This window comes from Manis javanica, chromosome 1 (assembly GCF_040802235.1).
Source record: "Manis javanica isolate MJ-LG chromosome 1, MJ_LKY, whole genome shotgun sequence".
Taxonomy (NCBI): domain Eukaryota; kingdom Metazoa; phylum Chordata; class Mammalia; order Pholidota; family Manidae; genus Manis; species Manis javanica.
The window spans coordinates 20,516,282-20,529,126 of NC_133156.1; the positions used below are offsets into that span (position 1 = coordinate 20,516,282).

Here is a 12,845-nt window from a genome sequence, read left to right on the forward strand (position 1 = left end):
GAATGTAAGAGTGGCTTCCTGCAGAAGGGCTGCAGACGTGTCTGTGAGTGATGCCGGGTCTGAAACCTCGGGGCAGTGTCTGGCCTTAGCCGCTCAGGACAGAAGATCATTACACAATTTGTAAAGAGGTTAGTAGAGGCTGAGGGTGGGACAGATAATTCCCTAAGGCATCGTGTGGGAAGTAGCCAAAATAGAAATGAGTATTGACTATGAATATTGAACAGTATGATTTATAAGATCAGAGGGCATCTGAAGGGCACCTCAACCGTATTATATCTGCATCCTCAAAATTTCTCATCCAAATCGGTGAAGCGTATTTTGGGATAGGCGGAGTAAGGGAAATGTACCAGCCACAATGTAAAATCTATTTGAAAATAGTAAAGGGGAGTAGAAAGAAGCCAGATCCCGCGTATCAGCCTGGACTGGCTCAGGAGCACCAGGCGGTTTGCCGAGCTCAGCTGTTGTGCCATCAGCGTACATTCGGAATTAAAAGCATCGCATAAGACGCATGCAGCGTTAAGATTTGATGACCTAATATTTCTCTTCAAGGCTTGCTAACCCTTTTTAATGTCTGCTTCTTACTTACTTGAAAACAGTACCAAAGAATGTGATCTTTAAGATATTCTTCTTATTGAGTTAATTACTGAATTAATTAATTACGCTGCCTGCCCTTTCAAGGACTTGGTCATTTAAAATCTTTATAGTCCACATCAGAAGACAAGTCCTTTGCCTTTGCTTGTCAAAGCTGGTAATATTGAAATGATTTAGCCTCTTTTTCACTTCCTTTTCTCCTTGTAATTCTGGGAATCTTCTCAGAGAGGAAAACATTTCAGTACCTTCAGAAGCTATTTTGTCTCCCATGATCCTTTCTAAGACACCTCGTGGAAGCTTCTCAAAGGCTTCATTGGTGGGAGCAAAGAGTGTGAAGTGACCGTCTCTTCCAAGTGTCTCCAGTATATCAGAAGTGATGGCAGCCGCCTGAAACACGAACGTGCTCTTAGAGGTTGGCACACTGCAGGTCCAACATAAAATTACAATACGTAGCCCAGGGTGATGTGGGGGAGGTGATTCTTTAAAAACCAGAGACATTTGTTCTTATTAGATCTTTAAAGCATTACTTTTTGGCACAACCAACAATGTCCTTGCCAACTTTCCTCAAACTGTGTTTGTAAGAATGGGAATTCTGCCCATGATTGTGTGACTTAGCATGTCCAGCACCACATGTAATAACAGATGGACACATAAAGGTGCTGAATGCACTGTAGTTATTATAAACATAACTAACCTTCAGCATGTCCACATAAATACTGTTAGTTCATATGAGATGATTTCTAATGTGTAAAATGAAAATCTTTTCATTTTAAGAAAGGTATTTGTGACATGTCTGCCAGGTTTTTTTAAATAGCATTCTTATTGTGTGAGAGGAAGTTCCACTATCTCACCACTGACCTTCTGTGTCCCTGGAAATTTGACTGTTGTAAGAGTCCAGTGACCCTGTTAGAAGTTTCCCACAGAGACTCTTGTGCAAACACACAAGAACCTAATCAGTACAGCAGCCAGAGGGTAAACAAAGGGATGCACATTCTCTGATTTTAGATCCTGACAGGAAAAGAGGAGGAATTTCAATGATGCGAGACAATCTGTTGTTATTTCTTATACTTACCCTAAAAGATGAAAGTTCATCTTCTGCTTCAATGAAGTCTTGAATTGAGGTACCAATTTGTGTCAGGACACGGTCAATGACATGCACAACACCATTGGTTGCGATCTGGTTCCCATGGATGACTCGAGCACAGTTCACAGTGACCACCTAGAATTATTTGGAAAGATCAAAGTGCAGAAATCAGAGCTACCCACCAACCACTGAGATTGAAGGCCGTTACCTGTGTTTCATTTATGCTTGTAAATGTAACATGAAGGATGCAATATTCTGAATGTGAATGCTGACAGGAAAGACTTATCTATGGCTACGTCTAAAAAGGAAACTAAGAGAAAACAGAACCAGTAGAGAAGCCAAGTCCTGTTTTACGTAACACATCTAGAAAAGTAAGGCAGAGCATGTTTGCATTTGAGTTACTGCTTTTCTTCTTCTCTTCCTTCTATAGAGATGGTCATAAGCAATTTCTAATGTAGGTCAATGATTCACACAAAGAAGTCTAATTGGTCCTAAGCTACATTCTGAGAGAAGTGATTATTGCACAAATATGATCTGCTCTATTCCAGTGGTTTCCTGATTATTGCCTCATAGCTGACCTTTTTTGTCCCTGAAAATATGACTGTTGAAAGAGCCCTATGACCCTGTTGGAAGTTTCCCACAAAGACTCGTCCAAACGTGTAAGGATGTAAATCAGTCTAGTGGCCAGAGGGTGAATAAAGGAATACTCATTCTCTGATTATTCTTTGATGTTTCTCTGATGAATTCCTGTTATTTTTTCTTTGATTATTATTTTTCAAACACATCAACTATTAAAATTTCCTTTTTTAGAACAGCTAAGTCCGCTCTCAGTGAACTGTCCATTGAATTTCTTCCTCATAATCATGCTTTAGTAGAAATCAGCCACTGAATTAGAAACACACGTGCCCTGGCTATAGGGGATGGTCATGCTATGGCACTTACATTCACTAGCATTTTACTATTTCTGGGAACATTATATAAAAGCTACAGAAAAAAATAAAGAGTGACATTATTCCGCTATGTGCTTTTTATTAATGCAACTTACCCCATTTGGATAATGGTTAATGAAAAGCCCCAAATTATTATACATCGAGGGGATAATCATGCCATTTTTTAAGTCCTTGGTCAACATTCTCTTATTCACCATGTGGCTGTGTAAAGCATTCAGTAATTCAACATTAACATTGCTCTCCAGACCTCTTCGGATATCCTAGGAAAAATTGAAATGATAGAAGTTTATTTTATTGTGGCTCATTATTAAAATTCTTATAACCGCACTATTTCTACTCTCTTGTGACTCTCTCACTGCATTATCCAGATGGTCAAACCAAATTAATATAAATACAATTATATTATTTCAGTTGGTTTAGGAATTTTGTAAGTTCAGGTGCAGAGTTGAGAGTTCTGAATCTGATAGAGTCCCTGGATAAGTTTTAGAGACAAAACAAATTTTTTAAATGAATATACTGATGAAGAGATATCTGATGTAAGATGAAGACTTGGGATATGAAATTATCAGATATTTAAAATATTTTGAGTAGCAAATAAAACAAATGTGGTGTTATATTTGTATATAATATTTGAGCTTTCACAAGATTTTCATGTTTATTCCATAACAAATTCAAGAATTCAACCATCCTGCACCTTTTTATTTGTCTAACACCATAATATTATATTATACCATACATGGTGCTATAGGTAATACTGTGATAAGTAGAGGTGAAGTCTCTGTCTTTAGGGTGCTTATCATATAGCAGCAGGTAAAATAAACATAGTAAGGTAAAGGCCAGGAGAGAAAAGTGCTTTCAGGGGTTAATGAGGAAGGCCAGCTATTCAAGTCTGGAGATAGGCCTTGAAGGGTAGAAAGCATAGGACAGTGTGATGATCATTCTAAGTCCAGGTGCTGACACAGAATGAATGTGGGGGAGCAGAAGTTGTCCAGTTTGATTGGCACATGCTTTTATGTTTCTCAGATAACATTAGGGAAGAATATTTTTAAAGTATGTGGGACAGTATCATGGAGGACTTAACTGCTGGAGTGAAGCATGAATCGGACGGGCCGTGGGAGTCCCCAGAGGTTTGGGGCATCGGAATGTAATGATTAGCCTGGGCTTTAGGATGGTTAATCTGGTGAAGATGCATAGCAGCAATAACGCTGTTAGGCAGATGAAACAGAGATACGGGTGACTAACAGTTGCTGGTAAGAATTGGAGAGAAGGGAAATAAGGATGACTCACAATTTTCAGTTCCGAACACTGAAATTGGTGCTACCAATTATGGGGAAAAGGTAGCAGGAAAGCAATTTGGAGAGAAAGCTTATGGGGTGAAAGAAAATAGCATATGTCTTAGACAACTTCTTGTGTAAAGATGCACATGGTGTATCCAAGGAGAAAAAGGTGGACATTAGAAGTATTCTCCTGGGGTTCCAAGGAGAACAAATGCAAGAGACAGATTTCCTGGTTAAATGCACTAAAGTAATAGCTGAAGCCATCAGAAGTGTGTGTAAGGAGCAGAGTCTAGTTTCTGAAAGAGGCTTTAATGAGACCCACTCTGAAGTCAAAGAGAAGATGTATCAGTGAAAGGAACAGAAGGGTGGTGAGAGACATGCTCGAAGACAAGCAGGAGAGTTTTATAAGGCAAGCAGTTAACCGCACAGTTCACGTAGCAAGATAACATCTGCAGGAATCTGCCTAAGTTGTAGTAAATATTATTTGACTCGTAGTAATTATCAATTCCTCTTCATATCAAGTAGAAGAATAGGAATATATTTCTATGCCAGTCTCACAGATTTGGAAATTGAGCCATAATTTAGTGTACTGTAAATCAGGCTATGCTCAAAAAAGTCTGAAAATCAAATGCATCACTTAAAATGCTTCATTTAAATATCTACACACATGTTTATGAATCTGGCAATATCTGAACAGTCATTTACATTTATCTGCAATTAAGATACCTTAATTAATATCTGTGTAATATGGCTTATAATAAATTTTAAATTCCACTAGACTTCTTACTTTTCTATTAGATATGTCATCTAAAATTAACTACATTTCTCCACAATCAAAAAAGAAGAAAGAAGGAAGCAGTAATAGAATAATGGGAAATGCCTTTTTTTAGTTTATAAGCCTGCTGGGGGGTTGTTCCATTTATGGTTGCCTTACAGTGCTTTCCCCCTTCTACTCAGCAGCTCATCCTTGTATGTCTCCTCATGTAGGTACAACAGAAAGGTACAAAATTCTATCGATTTCAAAGGTAATAAACCAGTTAAAATGAGAAAACAGTAACAGCAAAAATAATCAGATTAACAAAAAATAGTGAATTACAGAATCCAGGTTGTCCCACGCCTCGTTACTCGGTGCGAAGTAAGTGAATGACCCCTTTCCCTCGATCTCCTCTCTCAGTTTTGAGATGTCAGAGTAGCGCTGTGTCACTGTGGCTCCCACAATGCCCAGGGTGCCGTAAACATGGTCAATAGGCAAAACTGAAATGTTCAAGAAAGGAGTAAGTGCTCTGGGTAATGTTTCAAGAATATTATTTCATAATCATGTAAACTTTCCACTAAGTGCCCCAATACACTTAACTGATAATTTTAACAATGGAATTCTATGAATCATCAATTGCATATGGCAGTTGCTTTTGAGTGCTAAATAAGAACATACTATCGAAGACACAAAACAAAATATGGTTTGTGTTGAGAGGAAATGAACTTAAAATTGTCATCCTTGATCCAGCTGTGAGCCAAGATCTTGTTATTTAGTCTATTTAGATGTCAATCTTGCTATCTCAATAATAGTTCAATTACCATTATCAGTAAATATCTCTGATTATTTTCCTGAAAAGGAAACAAAGAGTTCCTCTTCACTTTTCACTGAGAACAGCAAAGGTAATCATTTCTTTCATGTTGGCTTGAAGCTCTTAAATGGTATAATACTGTTATGTATAGAGATATAATATTTATAGATTTGGGTTCCCAAAACAAATATATAAGCTTGTTTCTTTTCATCATAATTTCAGGAAGGAAATAAATAGAAGTGTGTATTCCAGAATATTTCTCCTGAACTTCAGCAGAGAGATTAATATATGAGTTTCAACCAGAAATTTGATGTAGCCAACTGATTATTTTTTTAACCCTATCTGATTTGAAAATTGTCACGATTTGGATTATATTGTATAAGTGGTTGTTACATTTGTGCTAGATATACCAAAGCTAGGTGACACATTATTAAATTAAGTTATAAAGTCAGGACTAAAGACCTCAAAAGGATGGAAGAAATGTGTCAAAATAAATGGATTAAATGTAACAGAGTTGCATGTAAGTCCTATGCCTAATTCATTGAAAAAACAAATTCTAGAGAAAGACCTGACTTGAGAGCAGACCAGTACTCAATTTTAATTGATGACAGATTCATTATGAGCTGATGATACGCCATGGTTACTAATGACATTAACCAAAGTTCAGGAGCCCCCAAAACTGGAATATTTGTCTTGGTATTTGCACTGCTCAGACCCACATGGATTGTAGACACCAGCCTGGGGTCACATTCAGAAAATCAGTGACTGGAGGCTTTTAATGGGTTGGTGTCCAGGACGGTGAAGCCTCCAATGCTTAGAAGATCTGGGGACCATGAGCCCAGAGCAGAGAAGATTCTGCTAGAGGAAGGGCGTGGTGGTCGGCGTGAAATATCTGAACGGCTGTTATTTCCAAGAGGAGGTCGAAGAGCTCCTTTTTCTCTAGTTTGTAGAGTTGTAGGAAACCAAGTCTCAGTATGAAGGACGTTCTGAAATAGGAGCTGTTCAGTTAGAGAAGATGATGCCCTGTCAGCTAGTCAGCTCCACATTTCAAGGCAAGTTCAAAGAAAGGCTTTTTATAGAAGGGGTTTTCATTCTTGAACGGAAGTTGAACTAATTTATACCTATGACTAAGTCTAATTTATACATATGACTAAGTTGTACGGTCCAGCATTCAATGCATGAAATGTTTTAGTGCTTTATCACCATAGCAAACCCATGAATGACACCAGGATATGGCTGCTCTATGTTGGATTTATTGTGGTGCTAAACCCCCTCCCCACCCCCAGTTGGCATCTCTGCAAATTGAGCTATCCCACCACCTTTTCCTCACACAAAACAAGCTCATTTAACTCAGCATCTGAGATTTTACCTGCTGGGCAGCCTTTCATTCCTTCCATTCTCATATAACCAGGGCAACATTCGTATAACACAGTCCTGTGTGCATTGGGAAAAACTCAAGATTAAAACAAGGAACTCCATGGTATGCATTCTGACACATATTTAGCAAAGACCTGTTATGTATTGTCATGAATTACTGGGAATCTAGAATCAGTGTTTTTTTTCCCCAACACCAAGGAATTTATAGTATTTGAATTTCTCTCGATAGCCTCAGGATATGGTAGAAGAGTTCCAGGATCTTGAGTCAGAAGAATGGAGTTTGGTCCCAGTTCTACTACTTGGTTGATGTGTGAGCTGGGGCAAGTCATTCAACAAATTCAAGTCCCAGTTTCCTCAACTATTAAATGTGGATGACGTAGCTACAATACCTACTCACAGGGTAGTTATTGAATCTCAAATAAAATGATGCTTTAAAAACAGCTAGAAATGTTTATTAATATAAGGTTATTAGAAACTAGACACATCAGGAAATACAGTAACCCATTCCAATCACAAAAAGCTATTCCATTGCTAATTAAAATAATGCACAAATTACAGAAATAAAAAACTCTCTCTTAGTATGATAAAAATGACAATAAGAACTCTCAAAGAGTAGAATGTTTTTACTTAAGATATGGTCTTACATAGTTAAAAATGTAAATAAGGTTCAAATGGAAACCAGGTACCTTCATTGATTTTCCATGATTTATGGTCCTGTCTGTCATCTTGGATTGCTGTTTCTCTATTTTCTTAATGTAAAGTTTATAGCACAGCTATTTATGGATACGCATATGTATGAGTGAAATACGAAACATGGATGAGAAGAAGGTTTCTGGCATGGAATATTGACATACACATAGTCTATAGATGAGAAAATATGGGCAAAATGAAGTGGGAAATGTCACTTTCAAGTTGTTCTCTAATTTTAAAATAATATCAAGAATAGTCAGCATCATATACAAACTATATGGGAACCTTATGCAAATCCTAATATGGCCCCTGTAGCAATTTTATTGTCAAAGATTCCCATATAAATAAATTTGAATATTTGTATTCCAAGGGATTACAAATTGCTTAAACCTTAGCTTTGTCTATATTATAAACAATAAAACATGAACTATATATTATTTAGTCCAGTACTAATTATGCTTCCTGGAAGTAAAATGTGAATAGAAGAGGAAATTATTACTGTAACAAAACTTCTATAATATATGCTAATATGACCTAAGGAACACCTTTACTATAGAGAATTAATACACCAGATGGGATAAAAATCTAAGGCATCAATTGCAATTTCAGTTGATAGTTGAACAAGATGGTCATGTGAGTTGCTATTTAAAAACAAAAAAGTCGTTTTTTCCAGCAGAAAATATATGCTACACCAAACTCAAGGTTTCCATACGGTCAGCAGGACCAAAAAGAACACAGGAAAGTCATTACTGTGCACATCGTTGAAGGTGGGAGATGTATCTTCATTTTCTGAAAAGTATCTAAATTCTCATGGAAATGCCAGCCGAAAGTGTCACTGAGGAAGTCTACAAAATCCTGTATAACTGGGCCAGTATGTGTTATGGGAAATAGCTTCAACCTAGGAAACACCATGGTTTGCATTAGACCTGCCCTGCTACTTCCCCCGCGTCCCCAGAGCAAACCAGAGGACAGACATTTCTGTCAACTGTCACGAAAAGTCCTGAAGATGTCTTTGGAAACGTTAGCGGCTGCAAGCAGAAGGCAAATCACACATTTCTATAAATATTATTGGTTTATTTGGTTATTTGAAACTAGCAACTAGCATTTACATTTATTTCAGAGCACAGATGTAAATGTGTTTGTGAAAATGAAGCTACGTGAGGGAAATAAGCTTATATCATTTAACAAAGGAGACACTGTTACGTTTCTGGTAAAAAGCCAGGCTTCAAAGCAGGACATTTTTTTTTTAATAGAGAACAAGAAAGAATTTTGACATATGCTTTGTCCAAGGCTTGGCATCTCCAGTATATTTAGATGGCTAAAGAAAGATTATAGCAGACATCCCCAGCTTCCAGAAAGGATGTATTATTCTAGAAATAATGATTTCCTCCAAATATTTCAGAGAGCAAGTCCTTTCGTACATAGTGTGCATTCCAAAGATGCCTCAAGGTAACAAAGAGTATGAAACACAAAGCAAGAAGATTCAGAGCCCTGGAGGCTCAGCTGGGGCCTGGCCAGCACCATGGACGAGATCGCTGTCACCAGCGACTTGCACTGGGATTGTGTGAGAGGCTCTGCAGTCCAGCCGATGTCAGCAAGCTAACAGCAAAAATGCCCGGGTCAAAAAGCCCATCAGGAATAACCCTGTTAAGCCAATGAACAGGAATAGCAGCCTCCTGAGGGGTCCTAGACCTGGTTCCCCTGGGGAAGCACAGGGCAGCTCGGGTCATATGCCTTCAAGACATGATCCGTATTTGGCAATGAAGAGCAACGCCTGCATTTTACACAAGCATCTGGTCCCAACTCCTTTCCCACCTACATGCACCACCTGTTTAAGCAGCTTACATGTGAGGACAACTGGTAGTGTGAGCTACTGACCTAGCAAGTTCACTTTCATCAGTTCATTTTTACCTGCAGAAACTGTGAAGTATGAAATCCACATTTCACAGGTAAAGAAACCCAGGCTCCGACAGGGGAAGGGATTCCGCATTTAGTGTTTGTACCTATATTATTAAGTCAGGAGTAAGTTTTTAACCCTCCGGTCCCTCCACCTGTTTCGTTGCCAGTGGTGTCCTAAGCCGGCTCCGTCCACGTGCGGCTCTTGGCCTCCCTCACTGAGGGCAGGGCCCGAGTTAACGGGAAGCAGGCAGGAATCACCTCTGCTGCTTTCTAGACTGGGGCGGGATGGCGTCGCTGACCTCTCTGCTCTAGTAACTTGCTCTGTGTGTGACTCAACCCCTTCACTTAGAAAGAATTTGGGCCACGTGAGTAGTTCTCACCTTTATATGCCCAGGGCTGTACTTTTTGGACCAATATTTACTCATAAACCAGTAAGCATGTCTACGAAGTAATAGAAAACGTTTTCCAAATTTAAGTTAACCAGTGAAGCACGTAACTAAGTTTTGAAGAGATGCACAGTGAATCTAGTGGCGGGCTTTATTGCCTTTTCTGGGCCCAAGGATCTGTCCCTTTTAGACAGACTGACTGGATTAAAGGAAGAGGTGAAACTTCAGACCCTTCCAACTTCAAGCAGGATGAAATCTCTGAGTAAACCAGAGTACTTGCAATAATTTCCAAAGGACTATAGACAGACATTAAGTTGTGTCTCAGAAGCCCTGATATTTCAAATCAGTTTGTTCTTCGGGCCCATTTTTGTATTTTTATAAAATGAGGAAACTGAGGCATGGGGGTTAATTGACCCAAGATGAAAGAAAGCCAGACCAGGGGAATCCATGGCATGGTCAATCTCTCATGCTGTTCCTACGCTAAGTTGCACGTGGGAGATGCCCTGTGACTCACCCACTTCAGGCCTCCACGGCATACAGAGTTGGGCGTGTGGGAGGCCACTGACACAGGGACACCTGCAGGGAGAATTTATTCACATCCATTCTTTTTCTTTTAAAGCTTGCAATTTTGGAGAATGTTTTTTTTGAAAAAGTGGTGCCTATGACCAAGGAAGGGTATGGTGCTATCTTTGGACTTGGCCAATTAAGAAAAAGATGAGACTTACGTTTTCTTTCCACAGATGGCACCCTGATACCAGTTCCTACAAGTGCTGAAGTATTTCTTTTTGGTGCCCAAAATCTGTTGAAGGGCACAGACGTTCGGGCTGGAAGACAGAGAGAAAGAAATAGAGTTAATGACCTAATGACAACTAGTTTTCATACCTGCAGGCCAGGTGGTTAGAAAACAAACAAACAAACACATGGATCTGATTTTCAAGAAAGTGATCCTAGTCTTGCACAGATACAGATCTTGATCCAATCCTACTGAATCGCTGAAAAAACTAAAGTCTGTGGGAGAGAAAGAGTGAGGGAGTCATATATCCCTGGAACTGAGACACTGCTGTTTCAAAACTTGATCTAATAGGAAAAGTCAATAAGCATTAAGTTTAACATAATTTTGTTATCATGTGTTTTATTACCTTTACTAGTTGATAATCCACTGACTCACTTTAAATCAAACTGACTCTTTAAATCACTGCTCAATTTGGGTGGAGAGTGGTTTTGGGATTCTGGAACAATGAGGTACCAGGGAGCAAAAGAAATGTATTTTCTATCCAAACACCCTGTACTCTGTAATTTTCTAGGTAAGGAATCACAGAGATAAATGAGGGCTAAACTTAAATAATATGGCTGCACGGGGGACAATCTATTTCTTTGAATGGAACTAATAGATCAGAACATCCTCTGCCAGAATTTTAAGTGTTTTTTTTTTTCTCTTGAAGAGATGGAAGTCTTCTTTGCACTGTAAGACAAGGGATGTTCTCAGCAATAAGAAAATCCTTCCAAGATATAGGAAGAAGTGCCAAGATCCATTTCAAAAAGAATTATAAATGGTTGGGTTGGTTAAGTTAAATTATGTCTGATAACTTTAAAAGGCTAACTTGTAGTTATATTTATCCTAAGAAATATAAATTGTCTTTGCAAATTTTACAGAATGCAAATGTCAAAACATTTTTAAATGCTTCAGACAATTCAGATTGCTAGTTACATTACTCATTATTAATTTTCATACATAACTTAAACGAACTGTTCCCCCACATCACAGGAGATATTTCAAAGCTGTTTTCATAATGGGAGACTTTAACCACAGATTCTTTTATTTTAAAAATCTCATTCTTTGTGTAAGGAAATAAAAACACCACCAATAAACTGAATGATAAAGAAATGCCCTGTTAAATATTGCTAATTAAATTGCTTCATAAAAAGCAGTTTACACAAGTTATTTTGACAGTAATTCTTAAAATTTCAAACATATATACATTAGGAATGCCCTTTTTTCCCCCCCTTTGTCTTACTACTTTTAATAAGTAGGGAAAAGCCCTGAAACATACATGAGGAGCTTTATGTACCCTTGTACATACAACAAGCTAAGGAAGAAGAAAAAGGTTTGTAAAACCAAACTGCTGACTTACCCCTGATCCCGGCCCCTGATCCGGCTGTGAGCCAGGATCTTGTCATAATGGCCATTGGCCTTTGCAGGGTTAACAACAACCAGCAAGAGCAGAGAAAATGTGGGCAAGACAGGAATCATCTTTAGTCTCTCCGTTGCAGTGAGTCCACGAAGAGAACTGGCAGTGGGCTTTGGAGAGCTCAGGGTTTATATACATGTCAGAGTTGTGGGAGGGAGTGTGCGACCTGGCAATCTGAGCTCCCTCCAGAAAACTTCAGCAACTTCAAGTGGCCAGTGAAAATCTGCTTTTGTTCGTTATGCTTACTGAACAGATGGAGGTTCTTTGTCTTCTCATTGTGAAGACAGTTGCTCTTATTTTTATACTATTTACTCTTGTCTTTTTAACAACTGACTCACTGCACGTTCGTCTTTCAGTTTTATTCTGTTGGAACTTGCAGGGTTTTTAATGGAAAATGATTTAGTTTGGGTTTTAAGGAATCCTCTGCAGTCCTGCCTTCCAGAGCATACGGCTCTGTGCTCAGTGAGGTCATTGTCTGATCTTGCCACATCTGGTCGCATCCAGCTCACATCAGAGCTGAAAGGTCATTCTTTTTCAGCAGGTAAATGTAAGCCTGATAATCACAAGGGAGGTATATGACTCCTGAAGAAAAACAGATGTTAAAAGGTTTAAAACTTGCGTAAAATATGAAATAAGAATTCTCACTTGCTGATGAAGCATGTAGGAGAGGTCACATTTTCCTTGCAGTCTTACTAAGCTAGCAAGATACCTCCCATTTAACCTCTCTCTTCAGTTATTAAAGAATAAATAGAGTTAACATAAATCTCCTGCTGGCATGTTTCCCTAACTCTTGAAATGAAGCAGAAAAGAGAAACGTTTGTCTTTTCATGACATACT

General features: G+C 38.6%; 1 protein-coding gene and 1 long non-coding RNA gene across 9 annotated transcripts in view; one reads left to right on the plus strand and one right to left on the minus strand.

The window, feature by feature from the left end:
* Positions 1–12,130, minus strand: part of POSTN (periostin) — a 32,625-nt gene extending 20,495 nt beyond the window's left edge. For all 8 annotated transcript variants that reach the window (XM_017650103.3, XM_017650101.3, XM_017650100.3 and 5 more), the window contains exons 1-7: positions 11,952–12,130; positions 10,545–10,643; positions 6,837–6,901; positions 4,999–5,156; positions 2,721–2,885; positions 1,664–1,810; positions 837–978 (exon numbers count right to left, since the gene is read on the minus strand). In XM_017650103.3, coding sequence (XP_017505592.1) covers positions 837–978; positions 1,664–1,810; positions 2,721–2,885; positions 4,999–5,156; positions 6,837–6,901; positions 10,545–10,643; positions 11,952–12,070 — 895 coding nt within the window. In that variant the 5' untranslated portion in view covers positions 12,071–12,130. The remainder of the gene's footprint in view (positions 1–836; positions 979–1,663; positions 1,811–2,720; positions 2,886–4,998; positions 5,157–6,836; positions 6,902–10,544; positions 10,644–11,951) is intronic.
* LOC118971283 (uncharacterized) overlaps positions 1–12,845 on the plus strand; it is a 335,368-nt gene that overhangs the window by 244,500 nt on the left and 78,023 nt on the right. The gene's annotated exons all lie outside the window — the stretch shown is intronic.